The following is a 24,101-nucleotide window of genomic DNA, read 5'->3' on the forward strand; positions in this document are numbered from 1 at the left end:
CCAGGCGCAACAAACCCCGGACCCAGATAGCCTATGCCGTTGAGCCCCTCCTGGACTCACTGGTAGGCGGGCATCCAGGTGCCCATCTTCCAAAGCGGAGCCTGGAATGGTATTAGTGTCTGGCTTTTGAAGGGAGGGGCTGGAACAGGAGGCAGGTGCAAAACATCAGGACAAACGAGGAAGAGCCGGAACATCCTTAAGTGGAGGGGCTTACAATCATGACAGATCCAGATATCTTCAAGAGCCTATTTGGATGTAATCTTAGGGTGTGCGAAGGGGAAACAAAATTCTTCTTCTTTCCCCAGCTGAAAAAGTAAAAACCCTTAAAGCCTCTTCTCACATCAGGCAGACACAACTTTCACTCCATGTAGCTATCAGTTCCATCTGAATTCTGTCAATGAGTACATTGCATTGTGATGTTAAACTGTTCTTCTATTGAACTATTCACTAAACCTATCTGTCACAAGCACTTCAAAATCCTTTTGTAGAACATGGCATATTTCATTCTTTCAAAGACTGTGAAGAAAACATTGTGCAAGATATCCAGTTTGACATGTACTGTTTACACGTGTATTGCCCAACAGTTATTCTTTCCACTTGAGTCATTACGTCTTAATCTGAGCAGGACAGTGCCGGGAACGTGTTTTTTTTTAACCCTTTATCAAGCAGATGAGTCAATTCAGAGTGACCATTATACTTTATGTAAAGTAACAACAGGTGTGTTTCCACCCAGAATCCGAATCCACCCAGTCCTTTGTTGTGGGTTTAATGCTTTGCAGTTTCAAAGATTTAATGGTGGTATTTTTTACATTTTCATCTAACCCATAATCACAAAATATAGGCATTTGATTAATTAATTAGTCATACCCATTTTACTATTCCTCAAGTTGTAGGGCATTAATCTCCTGGGGAAATGAAGGCTGAAACACATCAAAGTATCGCTCCAACAGATGTTCACAGATGTCCGGATTTTCATACATTTGTTGGTTCATTAAATCATCATGCACCTTTGATGCTCAAGCATTCATGTGCTTAATAGAGAAATAGAACTATAACCAAGCATGATAAAATTATAATTACATTTATAAATAGAAGTCATAACAATTAGAAGTGTGAGATAATAGAATACATTATAATTAGATGTAGAATTAGAAATTACATTTAAAAAACACCTAATGTGTTAAATCTCAAGATAGAGTTAAAGGTAGACATTAATAGCTGAGAATAAGAAGCTAACTTGTAAATGAGAGTCTTAACCAAAGAATTGAAACTAGCCAGAGAAACCATACGTTTAGATAGAAAGGTAGAAGGTTTCAGAATAATGAACCCCAAATACACAAGGAACCTTCTACATTTCTCTTTCACCTAAACTACAGCAGGCAGAGAAAGGCGCATCTGATTGTCTGTCTAGTGTAGGATGGTGGCGCTGTGGTTAGCACTGCTGCCTCACAGCAATGGGGACCTGGGTGCAATACTGGACCTGGAGTGCTCTCTGTGTGGAGTTTGAATGTTCATGTGGGTTTCCTTCCACAATCAAAAGATATATTGGTAGGTTAATTGGCATCTGGGAAGATTATCCCCGATGTGTGTGAGTATGTCTGTGTCTGCCATGCAAGGGGCAGAAGATGCCCTGCGAAGAGACAAAACACGTCTGGGTTCTTAGGAAGACAGCATCTCTATAATATACACTATGCCAATACTCAGGCTGATTTCTGGCTGGAAGGCAAAGTGAACGAGAGTAAAGGAGAGAGCAATAGCAAAGTAAGCAGAGAACGCTATGAAATACAGTAAAGAGCAATTAATTATTTAAACAACTGTATACAGACTACAGTACCAGGAGACATATCTAAGCAATTCTCACAGTAGCTTTTATATACCATTCTGATGGAGAACAGAAAACAAATCACACACAAACCAAGCTGGACAGTCTTGTCAAAGACTATTCAGTGGTGCTGTGTAGACCAGCTTTGTTCAGGTATATTTTAACAGAGCCCATTCACGCGTCATAAAAATCCTGCTGCACTCAGCAGAAGTGAAAACTACATCCTAAATAAGTAGACAGTTGTAATTAATTACCAAATCCTCCCTGTGATATAGATACTGAAATTCTCCTTCCTGCTTATTGGATGAATTTTCACAGTGGCCTGTGACAGAATTACATGCTCGCACTAACAGGTCTGCATACCAATGATTCCAGCTATATTATGTTGTTTCTGTTCTTTCTACTGTCACTGTTTTTATGGCAATAAAAAGTAGAATACAAAATATTACATATATAAATTAAGGATTATGTACTTTGTAGCTAGATACATTAAAATGTAAATGTATATATATATTATTTAAAGGAACAAGTAATAGGTTTATTCCATGCTGAAAAAAAGAAGAAAGAGAACACAACGTTTCGGCCGTGGAGCCTTCTTCAGGTGTCCTGAAGGTGTCAGGTGTCCACACCTGAAGAAGGCTCCACGGCCGAAACGTTGTGTTCTCTTTCTTCTTTTTTTCAGCATGGAATAAACCTATTACTTGTTCCTTTGCAGCCTACGCATGCTGACGCAGCTACCCACCTGAACTACTATATTATTTAAATCCCATTTAAAGTTAAATTTGCCATCTTTCTTGTCACTGTTAAAAGCAGCACATTCACCAGGCTCACAATTCTATCAGGTAGATGAGTTGCTCTGTTTAAGCTGAGACCTAGAAAAGTCCAGAGGTTGCTGCTTCAAGTCTGGGATTGCTTCTTGCTTTCCTCGAGGAGCTGTGTGAAAAACGCAGGGCCTAACAGGGAATGTGAAGGTCTAACAGCGACACCCCTGCACCCATGTTGTCAGACATCCTGCCTACGGTACATGCTTTTTCACCTGTAAAAACTCTAGGGCTTACAAGTGTTTGCTAGAATGCTTTCTTTCAATCCATTCAAATCCTCTAGTCATTACATATGAACTGTCCTATTGGTTTATATGTTTGATTGATTATATTGGTTGAAATGATTGATTCTATTGGAGCAAAAACTTTAAATAAACCTGTCTCATCTGTAAATAAAACAGAAACTTATGTTGCACTTACTTCCTCACAATAATTTGTTTCTATTGTGTAACATACTGTAGATCCCAGCTGATCGGGAGGAAAGTGACTTGAAGATACTGTATGTTTCTGGAGTGTTCGAGAGAACCATCATTTCAGAGGTTGATTGTAAACCAAATCCTCTGTCCTATCTCTTTCCTTATGCCCTTATGCCCTGAAAGGAATCCAGACATTTTTTGACGATTAACAAGTTCTGCTCTAAATAGAGACAATCAGGTTAAACTCGATTGACCAACTGTGTGACTGCATCCTTGGAACAAAGTTGCACATCAGGGTTACTTCTGTCTTCAGTTCCATCAGACAAGTAAGGAAGCGCGTTTGATTTGTTGTCTGGCAGACTACAGTGCACTGCTTCTTCTCACACTATATGCTCCTGAGACCCCACAACTGCAACTAAACAGCTCTTGGTAAAGGTGAGTGCTGGCATTTTCTTAATATATAGCCAGAAAGGCAGATAAATTTGTTACTAAGTGACAAAGCTGCTAACATTTCAATTTTCCATCATTTGAATGTAAAATGTTTGTAGGTTAACTCCCTTTTTCTCTGACTGTTGTTAATGTTGTTCAAAATTTCTTAAAATATTATGCGGCAAAACTTCATGAAAAAGTAAAGCACACCTTGGTTATGTTACACTGGCCTTTTTGTTTGCAGGGCAAAATCTTTGTTTTCCTGCCTATACCCTGGCTACCTGTCCCATATTTTACTTTCCGTTGGGTTTACCTGATTAACCATGGGACATTTGCTAGGATGTTATTCAGTGTTGATTTGTATTATGGTAGTGAACTTGTTGTGTTGTGTTATTGTTGTAAATGTTATACGTTTATGAGCTCTTTATGTGCAAGACCAATTCCCTTAGGGGTGCATTTAAATTCAAATTCAGATGTTCTGTGTTGAAACAAAACCAAATGCAATAAGCCATCTAAACATGAATTTAGATTTTATTCATGGCCTCACATCGTGATCGCCATCACTTTCAGAAAATACCTTGTTTACCGTGAAACGTGAAACCTTTGAGGAAGGGCTATATTGTGTATCTTCACCTCAAATGCTCGAGAAGGGATGGGCAGTCAGGTGCTGCCCAGTTTCTAGACTCAAGAATGAAGCCTAGGAATTTCCAAACCCAGAAGTGTTAAGCTGTTATGTTCTATGGCCATTTTTGGTTTGTTATTGTTGATAAAGCACAAAAGAAGGAACTTGTCCAAACATTCGTGGACAGATAGTTGAATCATGGCCCAGCAAACCTTAACATACAGTAGGTGGTACAAACATTAGCACAGGTTTCTGTAACGAACAGTTCTTTCCGGACCCTATGCGGACGACACAATCCGACGAAGTGGGGGAACACTGGGGAAATGTCATGCAGGAAAACTGGGCTGAAGACAGGGGGGCGTGTCCAAGGTGCGCTGGTGCACGGGGGAGGTGTGGCCGAGGCGAACAATCCAAGAGTAATCCTTAGGAATATCCAAAAACACACGAGTAAGTCCAAAACCAGAAGATCCATCAGAACAAGATAAAAACCACGAAGACCGGGTCGGAACCGGCGGACAGGGACAAGGAACAGGGGTTAAAACCTTAACGGGACCAGGCGCTTCCTGGTCCCGGACTCGCACGATATGGAAATCAGATGCAGAGCCCGGAAGAGCGTCAGCGCCTGGCTTTTAAGGTGGGCAGGGAATGGGAAACAGGTGCAGAGAATGAAGTCTTTAGTGAAAGGGCTGGAGCACCCTTAAGGAGGGGGGACTATAGTCGTGACAGTTTCAGATTTACAGGATCAAATGACCATTATTTAAATTTCTAAGAATACCAAATTTACAGGTGTAAATTTGTGCTTATCCATTATGTGACCAAACAGATAATGGCATATGTTCCAGTATATTTTAAACTTTGTTTTTTTGTGGCAGGGACAAAGTGAATCCATATATGAAGGTATATGCCATACACTATTTTTCTTCCCAAAGAAATATGACATTCCTTTTTCCCAACAAAGGAGAGCAGAGGGTCTGATAGCCTGTCTCTTTCCTGATAGGTCAGAGGCAAGGATGTCAAACATGGTGGTTATCCAGCAGCCCCAGAAGATGTATGGTGTGAATCAGTCCAACCAGTGGAGCACAGGCATCTGCGACTGCTGTGAAGACCTTCCTAGCTGTAAGTCCCCCTGTGTGCGGTCATGACATAAACTCTCAAGTATTCTCAAACAGGAGCCTAGGCCCTGCTGTCTGCTTACAAGAGTTTTTGAGCTTTTCTGACTGAGGATATTCCATCTAAAAGTCCACGTTGCTGTGCACTGGGTTGTGAGTTTGCCCATATGACATGTCCCACACAAGCTGGACAGTTTTGGATGTTCTACGTTACATGCCGTGGGGGAAAGGTTAAATCACAAACTTCAGCAAACACCCGAGTTCCTTTGAATACAAAATTACTGCACACATGCAGGTTTTTGTCTTAAATGGAACATACACCCCTCTTCCAGGAGAGTGAAACTACAGTAGTGACAGTGGACTTGATAAACAGTCCTTCACATTGATGAAGAACTTCACCATAGCAATGACTACATCTTGGACTTGACAATATTACGTTTAGTACAGGCTCAAACGGAGAAGACAAAAAACAAGTTCCTGGAAGGCACAAGGATGTTTCTTTGTCTTTCACTTCATTAATGAAGTCTTTCACTTCATTAAGAGCATTCAGTTATTTGGAATTTTACACTTCTGGGCTAAAATAAGATAAAGGTATTGTGTGGTGCCAGACATAGTGACGTAATATCATATTCATACAGTATACATCGTATTGTATAAAAAATCCTATATGCCTCAGCCCAACCAAACTAAGCAGTCAATTGTGTGTTGCTGGGTAGGCCCAGGCATACTGCCCATCCTGAATATAGATATCACCCAGTGCCATGAGCTAGCAGCTTTACTCATTGAACCACTGGAGGTAACCTCTATGACAAAATCCAGACGTTTTCACAGTACTGTTTAGGGCATACAGGTTTGGAGTGATCCGGTGCCCATGTCCAGCAGACAATGGATGTAAGGCAGAGTATACCTGTCTGAAATGACACCTGTCTGTTGCAGGGCATGCTCACACACACATAAGAGACAGTAAACAACAGGTCTTGGACTGTGGAAGGAAACTAGAGCAACCAGCCGAAATCTTCATGGTCATGGGGTGAACATATGGTCTCCACCACAGTCACCCCAGGATACTCAACACCAAACATCCATTAATCCTGCTGCATGATTCTAAAAACAATAGTGTTTCTAGTTCTTGACAAGAAGACAAAAACAAGTTTCTTTTTCCAGGCTGCTTTGCATTCTGGTGTTTCCCCTGTTTTGCCTGCAAGACCGCCAAAGACTTCGGGGAATGTCTCTGTCTGCCACTGCTGGATATTAGTGGCATTGTCCCACCCATAACTATGGCTATGAGGGTAGGAGCGCGACATCGTTACGGTATTGAGGTACGGACCCATTAAATCACTTAGATCTCATGTTTTGTAACTATATGTTCCTGCATTTTCATGTCAAAAATAGGATGCTGAAGAGCATATCTGACTCAGGAAAGCTTCCATTAATATTAGTATATTCAAGATACCAGCATCAGAGCTACTTACCTCCACATCTGAAGGTCAGCAATACTTTTCTATAGGTCTCCTTAAATAAACTTCAACTTTCAGGTCTATTTTGGAAGGTTAAAGTGGTGCAATTAAGCCTCATTTTGCTGACTGCTAAGCAATTTGTAGTGGGGCTTTGCTGCCGGAGTATATAAAGTATGACCCCTGTGTGTTGCTAGGACAGACCCAAATGCACTAGTGCTCGGAAGAAACTAACCTTTCTCCCTGCCTTCTTCCCTTGTTTGCAGGGTACCATGTGCAAGGACTGTTTATACGCCACCTTCTGCCCGTGGTGCTCCTGGTGTCAGATTTCCAGAGAGATGAAGACACGCGATGAACAGATCATTTTAGTCAATGCCAACTCTGGCTCTGTCCCTACAAGACGCATGTGACCAGTCAATATTGTCCTTGCTCCACACAGCCAGCTCTCTTGACCTGGAACAATATTGCTCCAGGCACTGATTGCTGTGCACAGTAATGTAACTGATGTGTATTTCTGTACTCCTTCATGTTTATGCTATATTGTACAGAGGTCTCACAACCCACAGAACCCACTTGTTAACAAAGTCTAAGTGGACCAGCGGCCTTATATTTATAATTCAGTTTCTAGTTTTAATGTTTTTATTTCTGTACACTGTGCATTTATTGTAAAGGAACTTGAATACCTGGGTTCCAGTCTTGGTTTTTTTTTCAATCTAATTGCAGACTGTTGTTTTGTTTTAGAAAGAAAAATGGAAGGACAGATTGTTTGTAAAAACATATTGAAACAGGAGTGGATCATCTGGGAAAATGTCTTCCATCCATCATCACAATGCTGCATTATAAGAGCTGGTCTATATATCTCAGAGCTATAGGGCACGAGATAGGACTTGTGCCCTATGGAGACGCCTCTTTCTACAGATTGGTAGAAAGTTTTGATGGAATTTTAAATGTATCTGCCAGCAAATTAAGAATTGTTTCAGCCTTTTGAGTATTCGTATGTAATTTTCATACTAATAAACAAACTCCATTGATGGATTTATTTATTGGCATTTTTTGTTATCTGTCAGTGATGCATTATACATACAGTACTGTATGTGGTGCATTGCCATGCTGAACAGAGATCATAAAGAAGGTTCAAGAGGGATGACAACAACCAAGTTCAATCAGCCCCAGCTGTCAGTAATTCATAATCAGAACAGACATAATTTCCTCACTTAAACAATATAAATACTACACATGACCCAATTCTCTTCCTCACATTTGTCTCTTCGCATCCCTCCTCTACCTTATCGCCACCTGGGCGGCTGCCCCTTGGTCACTCCTCACTCTGCCTGGGGGTCCCAGCCTCCTCATCCTGTGGCCAGGAGGTTAGCCCTCAGCCTAGCGGGTTAACATTTTTGAACCATGTGATTGTATTCGGACAAAAATCAATATTAACAAGGTAACTAAGAGACAATGTTGATGTCCTGCTAAGAAATAGAACTTCAGGAAAAAGATATGCACGGACTACTCCTGTGCCAAGAAGTGGATTTATTGCAACACTCGTTTCCAACAGCTCTCAGTTCAGAACACAGACGCATGTGACAGTGACCACTAGGGGAAGTCACACTGCCATATATCCACGGAGGAAACGTTGAGCATTCAAACATTCACGCACAGTGTACTTTTAAATAGTATAGACGCAATTGTATAGAGAGCACAGAGAAGCAAGGCGCACTCCAGAATTTTATAAAGGGCTACACTAGCTCGTACTGAACAACAGATAGGAAATGCTAATGCCAAACAAAGATACATGCCTACAGAAATTGCTTGGAGTTCATTAAACTTCACCAATACAAACAACAAACAGCAGTTTTTTTAACAAAAGAAAAACGTAGACGAATAAGTCAGCAATCTAACTATACTAAACGTGTTTTTCTTTTAGCCAGGCGCTGATAAAAAATAAGTAGTAATAACTCTGCTTAGAATCTTTTGTCCAGCACTGTAAAAACATAAGGTGTTTAACAAAGTCTGATAACATTTTGAAAAAAGAAGAGAAATCATTCTAAAAAAAAATTCAGAACCTTTTCATTCACTCTGATTCTAGACATCTAACAGGTATCGAGTTGTTTCAAGATGCTACAAACTTTGGAAAGATCCGACTGGCTCAAATAAGACAAGAGCTATTTTACTGGCTGGAATGAACTTACTCAAAGATCAAAACAATTTAAAGCCATTGTGTCTTGGGTTGGATTTCATGTTAGAGTGTCTTCATGTTCTTGAGGTGCTCAACAGATGATCCCATGTCCTAACCAGTGTCATGGGATGACAGGCTGTCTAGGTTAACAGGTGTCTTCAGATTGTCTCCATGTAGGTCTGCTTTGTATTGGACAGGCGGTCTGTCCTCCAGGCAGACATTACCCCTTGAGCCCAGTGCTGCCAGACACACACTTGTTGTATAGTTAAACAACTATATGTAATGTAAAGTCACATACTGTATGCAGTTGTTCACATCGGTAGCTGCGTCAGCATGCGTAAGCTGTAAAGGAACAAGTAAAGGTTTATTCCATGTTGGAAAGAGAAGAAAAGAAACACAATGTTTTGGCTGTGGAGCCTTCCTGAGTGTGAATAAGGCTCCACAGCCCAAATGTTGTGTTTCTTTTCAGCATGGAATAAACCTTTTACTTGTTCCTTTTCTGTATACACTATACATTGTATAATAGATGCTATCATAGAGGACATCTCTTTAACAATCGTCTGAAAGTAATTTTGTGTTTCTTTTTTTGTACACACCTATGTCAGGCTGCATGATTTTTTCAATACAGAAGTTGCTTGTGTTTAAAATTTGCATAAGAACTCCTTTGAAGCCAGTTGTGCAATACTGAAACTCAGGCTCATTCTTCAGTCATGATGACATGCTTTAGGTATGATCTCAGAAAACCCAAAGAACTGGTCAACCCTGTCCTTAAAACCCACATTCAGAGACCAAATATTCTAGTTCCCTGAAGTTTGTCGTCTTAGCTAGAATACGGACTTCATCAAATCTACTTTGGATAAATCTTTTATAAATCTTATCATAAGGGTGCTGACTGGGATTGCCAGTGGGTGAGTGGAATTTAAACCCAGAAAAGTCTCACAAAACACTAATAAGACCCAATCTCATCCTAACTTAATACAGCAAAAACAATATTATAGCTTTAGAACAAACTCAAAGAACACAAACAATGGGTCCAGGTCTGAGAGGGTTGACATACACTACATTGAAGGAGCTAGAATTAGGCCGACAAAGAAATTGTTTTTAAGGGCCCATTCATGGATGTGGTTCTTAGAATATGAAATACAGGCCAGGGGATTCACTGAAAGCAAGCAGACAGATTTCAGTGAACATGTAAATGAATTGATCCAGACAATGCCATATCAAGACCGAACAGTAATTATCGGACTGGCCGTGGGTCTCCAAAGTTCGCGGATGTCCATTCCTTTTCCCTGCGATTCCACCCAGTGCCGGATTTCCCCATTAGGCACCGATTCCACTTCAAGACAAAATCAGTTTATTTTACTTATGAAAACATAAAATTAATCAAGAGTACGAATTTTACGAAGGTTTGCGGCTGGAGAAAAATAATACTTCTGTGGATATTGTAGAACACGGTTCAGAAAAGTTATAGTGTGTGTTGTTTAACAAAACAATACCGAAAAGCAAACTAGAAAAATAATGACTTATTTAGGAAAACACCAAACTGTATCGTCTACATTCAGACGCTCCGGATTTAACGAGCATTCTTTAAACGCTTATTAACTGCCTCTTGGAACAAATCTTTCTCACTAATTCGATTTCAAGGTTGGTTTTCTTTTCAAGTACGATGCCTGATCACCGTAATCGATCTATCCTCTCTCCCTGAGAGCGACGCTTTTATACTGCACCACTCGATGCAAGACACCTGTGTTTAGTGAAATACCCGTCCGAGTATTTTAGTTCCTGTTTCGCACGGGGATTCCAGGAGAACAATATTGTTGATGTAAGCTACTATGTGAATAACATCGTATTTTTATTTTTAATAAAAGATTCCATACAAACAATTTTGAATGTCATTAAATCTCACGACCGCCAACATCGAGATCTTTAACATTAAAAATATAATTAAATAAAACAGTCTGACATTCGATATAACCGTTATTTAAAAAGCATAATACAAAAAATAAATAAATACCGCTCACAAAACTTAGAAATAAATGGAATTTAAAAAGTGTCACTGGGAGTTAAAGGACCGAAGATTGTGTAATCTGGAAGCATCAATTTCCGCACTGCTACTTAGAACTGTCAAACCTGCGCAATTAGTTGAAATTGATAAACACTAGCAATTTGTTTTAAAAAAAAATTTCAGTAAAAACTGTACTCAGCTTACATGAATAAATATGTGGAATTGTTTGTTTTTTTTGGGGGTGGGGGAATTACACGCTGTGGTTGGTAGTAGACCCAGAACACACTGTATTTACATGCTTTCTTGCTGCTACCCTGTTTTCCTGTTTCGTCCAGGTTCAACACATGGCTCACGGACCACTGCCTTTTTCATCACAAACCGAGAACTGGACAGTAATGAATACTATCTTGCCTTTGTGAAGTGTAATAGAAGACCCCGTGGAGATGTCACAGTCACCATTTTGCTGCCGATTGCAGAAACCAAGCCAACCAGTAGGATGGTGGAAGTGTGTTGACATAGGGAGGAATCTCCTTTCCCACAAGAATGACTTGGAGGAAGGTTGAGGGACAACGTACTGTGCAACAATCCATTGGCAAAGCCCTCGGACCTACTGCAACAGTTTGTTCCTGCAAGCAGATCATGAAAAGTGGATTTTTTAGGAGCACCTACAGTAGTACCAGGACTGGCTATTTATATCATTTATATAATTTATATCAGGGATTGGCTCCTTTAATTCTCAATTGCTGGAACCCTACAGGATTTATAGACAGTTTTTCCTTAACAAGCGAATGAAACATGAAAACAGATAATTTGGCTCTTATGTAAATTAGGACGTTATGAAGATCAGATGTGCATCAAACCAGGAGAAATTTCAATTCCTGAGAAGATTTGGTGCTTATACCTAATTTACAGAATCTTCTGGTTTCTTGAAACTACACCTTTCAGTTAATTAATGTGACAAATTATGAGCTCATTAGTCAAGATAAATGTTATCTTTAAGCACGATTGAAGCCACCTAGAGTAGTTGGACTATAGATCACTGCTGTACAAAAGGGCTTTTCATCCCTGTTATTGGCCACCTGAGGTTTTGCAGAGTGTAATCAAGATGTCAATTCATCTATGAAGTCTGAGATCAAATCTGAGCCTCCCGTCACAGTGTTTGCGCACACCACGCCCACAGGACAGTATGAAGAAGGAACAAGAAAACTTCCTTCCTCGTCAGGTGGATCATGAGTCAGTTTTTTATTTAATCTTAGTCCAAGTTCCTCATTTGTTGACACTGCAGTTATATAAAAAAAATTGTGCATCTCACAATTTTTCCCTCCTGGCCTTAACTAGTCATGGCCTCCTACTATTCCCCATCAATGGATTAACTTCAACACTCTTCTCCCCACTGATAGTGGTGTGTGGTGAGTGTATTGGCGGACTATGGCCTCCGTCATATCATCCAGGTGGAGCTACCATTGGTGTTGGTGAAGGGGAGCCCCCATTATTTGTAATTTATTATTAATAGTAGCACTATTACTACTAGTAGTATTAGTAATATTATGATTACTATTAGTAGTACTATTACTTGTAATATTAGTAGTAGTATTGTTGAGGGTAGTATTGAGAAGTGAGAAATACTTTAAAAAAGTTGGTTATTCTCAATGGATGTGTTCAGTCTCAAAAGTAGTTGTAAGGCATTTTTTCAAAAATGCAGAAAAGCCACCAAATAAGTAGCAGTATTTACTGTTCAAACACACACTAAAACACTACTTATATCACTTCAAACAATTCAGAATAAATCAAACAGAAACTATCACTGGAGTAGAGTTCTTTATTGACCAAATATGGATATAGTTCACATTTGTTTATATTCAAATACAGTCTTCATTCTAAATTGATGAGTTTCTAGAAAATAAATTCTGTTTCTAAAAGGTAACATAAAAAGTGAAAGTAGCTAGGAGTATCAAATTCATGGGCATTTTGAGAAAATAAGATTGAGAATTTAAGGAGCAATTCTTTACTTAATAAGCTACAGAATTTGAAGATATGTCAGCCTAAAAAAAACAACTCAGCAAGCAAGATTGGAGAAAGTGTAATTAGTTACTAAATTATTAATATGTAATAGTTTTAATGGTTGCTCTTAGAAACAGCATAACCATGAAAGTTATGAACATATGATTAAAATGCAGTGAACATCAATTGTGCAGAAAGAGGTACAATTTCTCTGCATGGGGTCTATTTATGGGTATTGGGCTCTTTGTTCAATTCTATATGCCACAATCTGCAGTGATGAGAAAATTATACTTGAATCTTGAGATTCATAGAGCTGACACATGCATAGCTGTATTCTTATGCTTTAAGTCTTGTAAAGAATCCCTATTATCTGTGTGGTCACATCAAATATAATCATAAAGGTCTCAACTTTCCTGTTGCTGTTGACAGTACTGAAACTATGTGAAAGTTACATTAAGTCATTTGGTTAGGTGACAGAGCACAGATAGCATGACACAAATGAAATAATACTAAACAAACTGAGGACAAAATATGAACTTCAAACTTGGACATCTGTAGTTGTTAATTCATTTTATTATTTATTATTTGCAGTTTCCATTTGGATAATGTGTTGTTATAGTATTGTTATAATACTTTGTATTCTTTCAATACAAACAGTTTTAATTGTTCCATTTTACAGAAATAAGGCTTACAATCAAAAAGAGAACAATCCAAGCATTATAATTAAACTCAATTACTGAACTGAGTTTATGAATCAAAAAGTCTCCTTGTCCACTCAGTCCTAGAATGGCATAAATCTTTTCTTCTTTCATCCACATATTTTCTAACCACATCTTCCAATTCAGAATTGTGGGGGCGCTGGAATCTATCCCAAAAAGCAATGGGTGTGAAATAGGATACATCCTGGACAGGACACCAGTCCATCGCAGGGCACGCACAGACACAGACACACACCTACTCCAGGGCCAGTTTTCCCAGAAGCCAATTAACCTACCAGTATGCCTTTGGGCTGTGGGAGGAAACCCACATGAACTTCTTCGTTTTGAATACCATTTTCAAACAGTAACATGCATTTGGGTACCCAATAACATTTAGGCTCTTTTGCAAAACCTACAGATATTTTTAGCACTATAACAAAGTCTTCTAAGAAATCTGTTGAACCTTCACCTTCCCCCTTCAGTGATGAATAACAAAAGACATGCTGTCAGTGGCTATCAGAATGTCGTGAAAGAAAATCAGGTTAAGCTTGCATGACTGGTTATAAGAATGCATTGCTGGACCAAAGATGAGCTTCCATTTATATTCCAGACAATTTCCTTGTCGGTCTTTAAACAGCTTGATTAATCATCTGGGCACACTACAGCCGAGATCTTGCTAGGATCAGTAAACAGGTACAGTAAGATAGCATGAGAGCAGTAATACTTTTAAAGATCATTTATTTTTCTCCAGAGAGTATATGTATTCATGTGACATTTCTTGTTTTTGAACAAAAACAAACCTGTATTCGTATCATTTAATAATTAATACACTATTGTGGTGTCTTGGACTTTTAGCATTATTCTACTAATTTTTGTCAGTGTTTTTTTTCCTTTCTTACACAAAACACATCTAATGGTGATGTGCTCCTGAAATGTTATTTCATTTTGTTTTAAACTAAGTTACATGTATTTTTACTTTTAAACTAAGCGAATCCTGATAGATCTGAGGACCTTTATAACAAAAGCTTCATGACTATGTCAAGAGGAAAATCTGGAAATTAATTAGATCTGATTAGTGGGTGCGATGGATTAGCTGGTACAACACTTGAGCTGTTATGATAATGTAATTCTGATCAATGAGAATTAGAGGTGCTACATGAGAATCTGAGCTGTATTAAGAGCAGTCATAATTATTTTTTAAGAGCAAACACTATAGGAGACTTTGAGTACATTGTTATTAATTGTTGATATACATATATTGTAAATCTTTGGGCTTAAGATGTCTACACGTATGAGTCTATGGATTTCAATTTATTAGGAGAAAGAGAAGCCACTAAGTTCAAATGGAAAGGTAAAGTGTAGAAACAGAAATATTGCATATGTGTATAACAATAATGGGGGATTTTATCTACTTGAGTTAAAATTGCCATTCTTTTATCAGGTAACAGACCTCCATTTTACCGTCTTCTTGTTTAATGTTTCAGCATTGTTTAGTTTAAATAAGTTAAATTAAGTAAGTTAATGTTATTCAAATATTGTGTTCAAAACTAGATATTACTGGGTGACATCACATTACATCGCTGCCTTGCATGTCTTGGGCACTGCATTTGGTGCATGCCTGGGGCACCTTCTGTGTGGAGTTTAACATATGTTTTTCCATAGTTACATGGGTCTTATGGTCTCTAATACCGTATGTGTGTACTGGAGTCCTGTCATGGACTGGCATCCCACCAAGGATTATAGCCTGTCTTGCATCCTTTGTCTGCTGTTTTATGCAACAGTAGGTGTTTGTTGCAGTAGATGGATGGATATTATTTGGGATTACATGACCTGCATGTTGTGATGAGATTAGAGGGACCAAACCCCTTTTTATTGCTTGTTTGGCACATCAGACTGATTGGATATGGAATTCTCCGTTTGCCCACAAGGAGACACTGGATCACTATAATAGTACTTTTTACTTCAGGATTTCCATAAGGGAAAGCACAGAAAACTGCTATACTAGAATTTCACTAAAACTTACAGGTGCTTATTCCCTTTGCCTGTAACCAATACTCAGTTGTGCACTTATGATCCACAATGCTGAAGATTTGTTAGAAGAGAAAAGAGACAAGGAACTGTGTTTAGGTTGCCTAAACAGCATTGACTCTCCGCAGAACTTGACATATCTAGCCTTGAATTCAGACTTCAAGTCAGAGCTAATGAACAATGTTGACAACTAAATGGCAAAAGTGTTGTTCACTGTAGCTGGCCAGCAAAAAACAAGAAAATAGAGGCACTACTTTACTCAAAGGGTTTTGAGAGTATGAAATAAGATGCTCAGCCATATTTTTTAATTCGATATCCTAATTTCCTGCCTACTGTTTTGTTTTTGTTTTGTAGCATACCTTAACTTTGTGCTCAGTTTAAGCCCCAGGTTTATGTGAGGTAGCAGGGACAAGAACTGAGTCAGCCTTTTCTCCAGCTTCTAAGAAAAAAGCTTAATAAGGCTGATTCTGGACTGGCAAAGATGGCCACTTTGCTAGAGAAGGCGGTGGTCAGCAGGCGTGGCTTGTGAAAACTGAGATCGTGGAGCTGACCAGCCGGAATGCTGAGAAATTTCCACACTCAGATAATAGGTAGCCATTGGGTAGTCTTTACTGCATGATGTCTCAGGAGAATTCCAGGCACAAAATAAAATTCTGAACACTCATGCAGAGAAGCTGGTATGTCTGGAATGTTAAGAGGCCGAAAGAACCCAACATGATATGTGAAGATGACTCTTCTTGAGGCCCAGACAAGCGCAGGGTGTTTATTTTTAGATTCTCTTCCAAACAATCTGGCCCTCTTCACTCAACTGAGTGATCTGCTATGTGATCTGATGAGAATACAGTCCAGAGATGGATCTTGTCAGGACCGAGGTGATCACTAAAAAAGGCTGATGTCTAGGTTTTTCTGCTGTACCGTCTGTTCTCAACGCAGCATAACAGCATCTGCTCATTAGAACTGAAGCAATAGCTAATTCGGGTTCTGCAGAAATAAGGATAACTTCATTTTATTCCTCTTTCCCTTTTAAGGAGACTGTATGTGACTTTTAATGCATGGATTGTGGGAGTCTGGAAATTTGGTATTGTGGTAGTTGTTGAAAACAAAAATCTGATTGATTTTAACTTCTGTTCATTTATTTTTTTACCTATGGAGTGATGCTTCTTGGATTGTTGGATTTTCTTTTTCTGTTTTCTGTTACTGATCTGGTCAGTGATTTACAAAAAAGACAATGAATAAAACTTGGTACTAAAAAATGTACCTATTATTTAATTTGTATATTCACATGGGTTTCTGTAGGGTGCCTTGGAATCCTCTGGCAAAGTTAATTAGTGTCTCTAAATTGTCTCTTTGTCATAGTGTGTGTCCTAAGCTATGCTATCTAAAATGTAATTTAGTTACTATGCTTCCAGAACACTTGTCATCATTAACTGACTTTCTGATAATGGTTCGGAAAGGAATGGATAATTATTCATTTGGGTGACACATTTATCCACAGTGCCTTACATTTGTACCCCTTTGAGTATGCAGGGCATTTTACTGGGTGAACTGAATTCATAATTGTAGGTCATAACAGCACTGTCTGGCTTCAGAATCCAACCATGGAAAACTCCATGGAAACAATGAGTATTCTGAAAGGGGTAAATAAAGTCTAAAAATTTGCTTCAAAATCTAGTAGGTGGAGCTGATTTTTGATAACAGCTTATTAAAATTATAGCTTAATAGGAATTATTGATGATTACAGTAACAAAAGACTAATCCTGGTGACTCTTCAGAACACGCTGTTTAATGTTTTGGGATAGATTCACCAAAGAAAAGGATGACAAAACCATTTAAAACAAAAGACTTTGATTAACAGAGGAGGAGGTCAAAGTCTAATGTCATACTTTCTCTCTCACGTTTAAAGACTTCCTTTTTAAATCTTTTGTAGCTCACCTGCCTCCACCCCAGATTCACCATTGCAGCTGCCTCCTTGGTTAATTCCTTATAAGTGATCTTCAGCCAGTGCTGTCATTTTCTCAATTAGGAGAGTTAACACTAAAGTACTAAGTACATTATTACTTTATATTCATTACGTCGTTTTGTCATTGTTAAAATTTGAACAAACTACTGAAATTTGTTATGGTGGGAACTGCTAATTCCTTCCCTTTTTCTCCCGAGGTTAGAATGGCAACAAAGTTTGTTATCCAGCAGCCCCAGCCAGTGAAGTCTGCCATTGAGTCAGACCAGTGGAGCACAGGGATCTGTGACTGCTGTGAGGACTTGGGCGAGTGTGAGTGCCTTCCTCCTGCCTGACTAATGTCATGTCATGTCATGAGCATCTGCCCATCTGCTGTAATCTAAGCAGTTGTTGTCAGAGAAGATTGCATAGTTGAGATGTCTAGAAGACTATACAACAGGGTCTCGACATTCACAAGGTTTCAGTGCAGAACAGTCAAATTCACATCCCTTTACCGTCACATAATATACTACAGTATAGAGTATCCGTGGATAAAAGACATATGGTATGTAAAAAAGTTAAAATACTAAAGCATGGGCTTTAAATAAAATACTAAAGCATGGGCTTAATTAAAATAACAATGATAAGCTAATCAGTAATCACAAAGTTATAGTGATCAGCTACAATAAACAACATGAATCCCTCCTCTGTGTCCAGGGGATGCCCACACTTTCTCTTTCTGCCTTTAAAGCTAATACCCTGCTCTGTGATTAGCACACCCCGCTCTATTGAAAAGGGCAATAAAACAGTGAGCCTGTAAATCCAGCTTTTGTCTCAGTTTTATCCTGCTCTGCTCTTCTTCCATACAAAATCCCGTCAGCCAGACCAAATTGCAACTAAGCAAATTTATGATAAATTAGCAAGTGTCCAGACCACCCTCCTGTGTATACAAGGGATCATGGGTTAATAAGGTTATTAGAGAGATCAGGGCAAATCTGTGCACTTATCCTGTATGATCTATCTAATAACAATATTAACCCACAACCCATTCATGTACTGTATACTTTTCTAGACACCCCAACCAGGCAAGTGTCTCTCACAATGACTGCTGTCTTGTCATGCCATCTTTTCTCTAAGTGTCTGACCATTTCTAACAGTGAAGAGCCCCAGTTTAGATGCATAAAAAAGCTGAATCCTCCTTTAATTTCCTTTCAAGCTTCTGTTTCAATCAAGTGTGCTGCTCAAACATCTTAACATATTTGAATCAGTAACCTGACTAATGGAGAAGCGTGTCCTTATTTAATTCCTAAATTGTGTACACACACTCTTCATAGGAGGCTGTTAGTCTCACCAAACGAAAAAAAAACTTCTTGTTATATCTAAATGACTCCTGTGCACAGACATATAAAAAGTATCAAAGGAAATCTCCTCCTCCTGCACAATTAGTTCCACTATTAGCAACAACTATTAGAACACATTATTAGCACCAACTATTAGAACACATTATTAAAACATCCATTCAAACATTTTCTAACCGCTTCTTCCAATTCAGGATCGCAGAGGGGCCCAAGTGTATCCCGACAGGCACAAGGAGGGTACACCCTGGACTGGATGCCATTCCTTCGCACAGCAGACACACAGACACTTACACACACCAGGGTCAATTTTCCCAGAAGCCAATTAAATTACGTACCAGTATGTTTGTGGACTGTGGGAGGAAATCTGAGCACCCTGAGTAAACCGAGCAAACATATACAAACTCCATGTAGATAGCACCCAGAATTGGACCCAGGGCCTCAATGCTGCAAGGCAGTGCTTCTAGCCACTGTGCCAATGTGCCACCCATTATTTAACCTTTTTCATCCACTTACATCTTAGAAGATTAGCAATATCTGGAACAAAACTTAGCTTTAATGCATCTAATTGTGGCAGGTCTTTTAAACTGTCCTACCTAGACTGAAGTGTTTGGTTCAATTTACTCCCCTGTGTCAGGAATAATCTTGGGGCACCGGCTGAAGTCAACTGCAATTAGTTTAATAGTTTTAGTTGGCACCTCAGCACAGTCTTGTAGATGGTGATTTGGAGTAATTGGGACTAACTAGCAAACTAAAGGATCGCCCTCACACAGTCTGAGACACTTTTCTTGTTCAAGGTGAGCCATTAATTCCAGGAAACATTGTCAAAGCTCTGCAAACTTTATTTTTACACCACCATATTCCACTAGAAATGATCAGATAAAATGATAAAAATAGACAGGTGCTGTAAATTTAAAGAATGCGGTCAAACATAACATTCCATTGTACGTCATTGTTAGATAAAGTCTTCCTGCTTCAAACACTGGCGCGTAGGACTGGGATAACTACAGAAAGTTGAAAAAAGATTTTCTGTCTTTCTGCTGCTAGCTGTTAACTTTTAAAATGTTCCTTTTATTGAGTTAGGTGAGAGAGCAATTTGTGTGATCATATAATCAGACTATACTTAAACACTTCAAAAAGAAATACTTAATAGAGAAATAATTATCCAGACCTGGGATGATACCTGTGTGGAGTTTGTATGTTCTCCATACATGGGTTTCCTCTGGGTGCTCCAGTTTCATCACGTAGTCCAAAGAAATACTGGTAGGCTAATTGGCTTCGGTGAAGACCAACCCTGGTGTGAGTGTCTGTGTGTGCCCTGTGATGGACTAGTGTCCTGTCCAGGGTGTATCCTGCCTTGTGCCTGTTACTGTTGCTTGCTGGAATAGGCTCTGGCTCCCCTATGCTTCCAACTCTGAACTGGAAGAAGTAGTTTAGAAAATGGATGGATGATTAATTATAATTGTGCTCTCACTAGCAGTGGCCACTCCTTGGTTCTCGTTTATATGGCTGCTGCTTTTTTCAAAACGACTTATATTCTGTACTGTACCCATGTACAGTGTAGAGGTGGGCTAGCTGGTGACCCAGTAATAGAAGCTGCCTCAAAAACACTTCTCTTGCTTCAGGCTGCTGTGGCTTCTGGTGTTTCCCGTGTTATGCCTGTAAGACAGCCAGGGACTTCGGAGAATGCCTGTGTCTGCCGCTGCTGGATGCCTTCAATGGCGTAATTCCGGCAGTATCTCTATCCATGCGGGTCGCGGTCCGGGAACGCTACGGAATTAAGGTAAGGGCACTTCAGCTTCAGATGGATGGGGCTGACCTTGAGGAAGTGTTAGTGTAGTCTTCATGGAGATGAAGTGACTTGGAAGGAACATTCTTGACATCGGCACAGAGAGGTGAGAGGAAAGTGTAGGCCTCACGGAGGAAATTATTGCCAACCCTCCATACCTGAGAGAGCACCAAGCAGAAAAAGTAAGAGTTGTAAGTGAAGAGAAAATGGGACTGTCACAGGCTGGAAAATATTAGGCACCACATCGGTATTTTTGTGGACAAAAGTCAAAGAGAGGCACTGCTTTTTTTATTCCTTGAACATGGAATCTCATGAAAAGACTTTTGTTGGCTCGTTGTCTTTGGACTGTCCATCGATTCTCTTTTGTGTTTGGCTCTGTCTGTCTCTCCGTGCACTCTCACCTGATGAGAAGGAGCACACATTTGAATAATCAGGAGCTGTTGAAGAGCAATAGCTGACTCCCAGCAAGTGACTGGCCCAGCTGACTGTCTGTACAGGGACAATCTGCAAAACAATCATTTCAGGCTGTGTTGAAAAATGTTGGTGCCTGCTTGTTCTTTGATGGACTCAAATCAAAGGGAACTCTGCTGATCTGAGGAAAATCCTTGTTTTGAGGTATCTCTGTGGGAATTAATAGGGCTACAAGTTATCTAGCAGTCTGTAACAGGCTGGACTAACAGCAAGACCGTAAGTAGGATGAAAGATGTTGGGTCTTTACAGTGCTGCCTTCTTTGAACACTGCTATTTAAAAGGTATCAAGTATCAACACACCCTGCCACTGAAGCTGAATGGAAGATGATTCTCCTTTCAGAAAGCTGTCACCTTTATGCTGATCACTAGATCGAGGGCAACCTGTGGTTTACTGAATTTCCCACATGATTCTCTTTTGCTAACTCCTCACATGGGCTAGGGAACAATTCTGTTGTAAAGTCTTATTTAGCAAGAAGAGTTTTGGAGGCCCTCTGGTGCCTTTAGGTAGAAATACATCCTAAACCTTATCTCGTCCGAAGAGCTACAGAAGGAGTTGAAGCAAAACAATAATGTAAAGGATTTATTTAGTACTGGCAATTTCAAATATAATATAGGATTCTTAATAGATGGTTTTAAAGAAATAGTAAACATTAAATTATAATTTCACACAGAACTTTGTGTAACATACTGTACACTGTACAGTTATTTTCAAGGCAAGATTGGAACACTTCAAATGTAATAACATTTTATCAAATAAAAAGAGTTAATTTTAGACCCATTGTTCTGATTTAGCATTGCATGTTTGTGTGGGTCTTCTGCTTTTTGTTTCTTAATGGCAATTGATTTATGGATTTTATATAATTTTCGAGTCAAGGTCAATCTTTCTAAAATGTTAATAACTCTAACAAAATTCAAAGAGATTTAGAACTGATATCAACCCTGTACCAATTTCATAATTTGACTCATTCAAGTTCATTGACTAAAACCAAATGGACATACTGTACCTGCAAAGGGAAAAATCAGTGTTCATTTTATTGTTCTCACCTGCGACAGAATATGGGGTATATTTATAAGGGGAGTCAACTATGGGTCTAGGACGTGACATAGTCTCTACACTGTGTAGCTGTGTCCATTTTGTGTTGGAAGGAGTTGGAACTACATTTCTCAATGGGCTGTGGAAAAATTAAGGCAAATTGTACGGTTTTCCTGCATTCGTGGAGCTATGTGAATATTATTCTGAACAGTAAAGGCAGGAAAATGTTTATGTTTTTCTTGGATGAATTAGGGTTTGGGGAAAATGTGTACTTAGTCCTCCAAAAGAAGGAGTATTTTATGTTCCCTTATTTCTTATTTTCCTTTATTTATTTTTCTTTCCTAATGTCTCCACAATCTCCATTGTGCACAAAAATCCCAGCTGTGGTGACCAGCTCACCCAAGGTGTCACTCTGTTGACCATCTAGTAAAAATTATTTATTCTGATCAAACTTTTTTATTCAGAGTTGAGGAGAGACTGCATACATTTTTGTATGCTGAAACCATTGAAGCAATACACTAGATTTAGTATATTTTGAAATGTAAGACTGGGTGCAGGAACAGGTTCACAAAACCAATTAAAGATGTCATTTAGCACCTGTGATTGACTGCTCAGCTGGAATGGACGCCATGAGACACACGAATCCCCAAGGACAAGGGCTGGGAACCCTTAATCTAGGAGGTTTTGAAATGTTGCACTCCTAAAATGTTACTCTTCCCTCACGGGATCAATAAAGTATCTATCTAGATCTGCAATTTCCCTCACAGGATCAATAAAGTATTTATCTAAAAAGAATGATGGGGTTATAGGCTGAACCTCGGTGCAATATAAAATGTACACAATCAGAAATGTACTGTGTGCAATGCCCACACATTGCCCATGAATTTCAGTGATTTGGTGGCATGTGAATAAAATAAGATCCCTGAGATGGAGGTCCCAGAGACAGCTGCAAAGAAAATTCTCCATTTACATTATCTGTAATTTTTTAAAACAAAAATCCAATTTATCGGCAGAGAATATCAGACACAAACCAAGTTTCATGCGCAAACATCTATGATTTTACCAGGGGTTAAAGCACTGTTGAAAATACATTTACTGTAAGCATCTTTTCATTCTTTCTTTGCAGGGTAGCATTTGCAAGGATTGTCTATACTCCTCGTTCTGCATCTGCTGTTCCTGGTGCCAGATAGCCAGAGAGATGAAAGCACGAACCCAAAATGTCACTTTAATTAATGCTAAGCCGGTCTCTCTTGTCACATCCCACTTGGCATGACCAAAAGACCATGCCAGCCTTCATCTTGACCAGGACAGTCTTCATCTTCTCCTTCTGTTGCACAGAAAACTGGAAGACCAGAAAAGGTTGAAAGTTTTTTTTTCAACTTCTGAACACGTATGAAGCAGTAATGTCCCTGAAGAAGGACTTGGGAGCGCAACAGACAAAGCACACAATCTTGTAAATGAAAGAAAAAGTGATGAATTAATTTGTGCTGCAAAGGAAAAACAAACCTGAGCTTGTCAAATAACCTTATTAACAATTGGAATTAACTTGACCACAATCCCTTTTCGATTTCCCTTGGAAACAGGAATTCTGGATACACAGATCTATTTAGTAAGAATGTAAAATAACCTTTTTAAAGCTCTTGTTTCATATCTCAGAAAAGCATAATAGCCAGTTATGTTTTTATATTAACAAGTACAATGTGAAGAAATGCATTATCAGATGTTTTGGGGGTAAATGTGAAATAAATTGCCTTTGGATTGCAGTCTGATTTACTAACTACTTCAGTTTGTATAATGCTGCTGTTAAAACTGTATTAAAAAAGTACTCTTAACTATTGCCTAGTTTATCTAAAGACTGATTTCTTCCACCAGCCTTGATTGTCACACTATATTTTTATATGAGACAGAATAACATTGGCCTAAATGGTTTGAAATA

The 24,101-nt window shown here is 39.0% G+C and overlaps 2 protein-coding genes across 4 annotated transcripts; both read left to right on the plus strand.

Moving 5' to 3' along the window:
• The first annotated feature begins 3,340 nt into the window (after window positions 1-3,340).
• Window positions 3,341-7,205, plus strand: LOC148672647 (cornifelin homolog A-like). The gene is made up of 4 exons (XM_088628460.1): window positions 3,341-3,494; window positions 5,108-5,226; window positions 6,384-6,538; window positions 6,940-7,205. Exons 2-4 carry the CDS (start codon window positions 5,121-5,123, stop codon window positions 7,081-7,083), a joined length of 405 nt encoding a protein of 134 aa, XP_088484586.1. The 5' UTR covers window positions 3,341-3,494; window positions 5,108-5,120; the 3' UTR covers window positions 7,084-7,205.
• Window positions 7,206-14,093: 6,888 nt separating this feature from the next.
• LOC148672648 (cornifelin homolog B-like) lies at window positions 14,094-24,002 on the plus strand. Of its 3 annotated transcripts, none has more exons than XM_088628462.1 (4): window positions 14,094-14,246; window positions 17,744-17,850; window positions 20,498-20,655; window positions 23,292-24,002. In XM_088628462.1, the coding sequence occupies exons 2-4, from the start codon at window positions 17,745-17,747 to the stop codon at window positions 23,436-23,438; spliced, it is 411 nt and encodes a 136-aa protein (XP_088484588.1). In that variant the 5' UTR covers window positions 14,094-14,246; window position 17,744; the 3' UTR covers window positions 23,439-24,002. The 3 variants fall into 3 exon arrangements, with proteins under 3 accessions (XP_088484588.1, XP_088484589.1, XP_088484587.1); XM_088628463.1 differs by having other exon boundaries at window positions 14,150-14,246; window positions 17,739-17,850; XM_088628461.1 differs by lacking the exon at window positions 14,094-14,246 and adding an exon at window positions 15,253-15,333 and having other exon boundaries at window positions 17,739-17,850.
• Window positions 24,003-24,101: the final 99 nt, after the last annotated feature.

This window comes from Lepisosteus platostomus, chromosome 4 (assembly GCF_059453375.1).
Source record: "Lepisosteus platostomus isolate fLepPlt1 chromosome 4, fLepPlt1.hap1, whole genome shotgun sequence".
Lineage (NCBI taxonomy): Eukaryota > Metazoa > Chordata > Actinopteri > Semionotiformes > Lepisosteidae > Lepisosteus > Lepisosteus platostomus.

Coding starts and splice junctions, on each gene's coding strand:
- LOC148672647 (XM_088628460.1), top strand. CDS start 5,121: ATGTCAAACATGGTGGTTATCCAGCAGCCCCAGAAGATGTATGGTGTG. Junction 5,227..6,383: donor CTGTGAAGACCTTCCTAGCT/GTAAGTCCCCCT, acceptor TTCTTTTTCCAG/GCTGCTTTGCATTCTGGTGT. Junction 6,539..6,939: donor GACATCGTTACGGTATTGAG/GTACGGACCCAT, acceptor CCTTGTTTGCAG/GGTACCATGTGCAAGGACTG.
- LOC148672648 (XM_088628461.1), top strand. CDS start 15,268: ATGGACTGGCATCCCACCAAGGATTATAGCCTGTCTTGCATCCTTTGT. Junction 15,334..17,738: donor GTCTGCTGTTTTATGCAACA/GTAGGTGTTTGT, acceptor TTTTCTCCCGAG/GTTAGAATGGCAACAAAGTT. Junction 17,851..20,497: donor CTGTGAGGACTTGGGCGAGT/GTGAGTGCCTTC, acceptor CTCTTGCTTCAG/GCTGCTGTGGCTTCTGGTGT.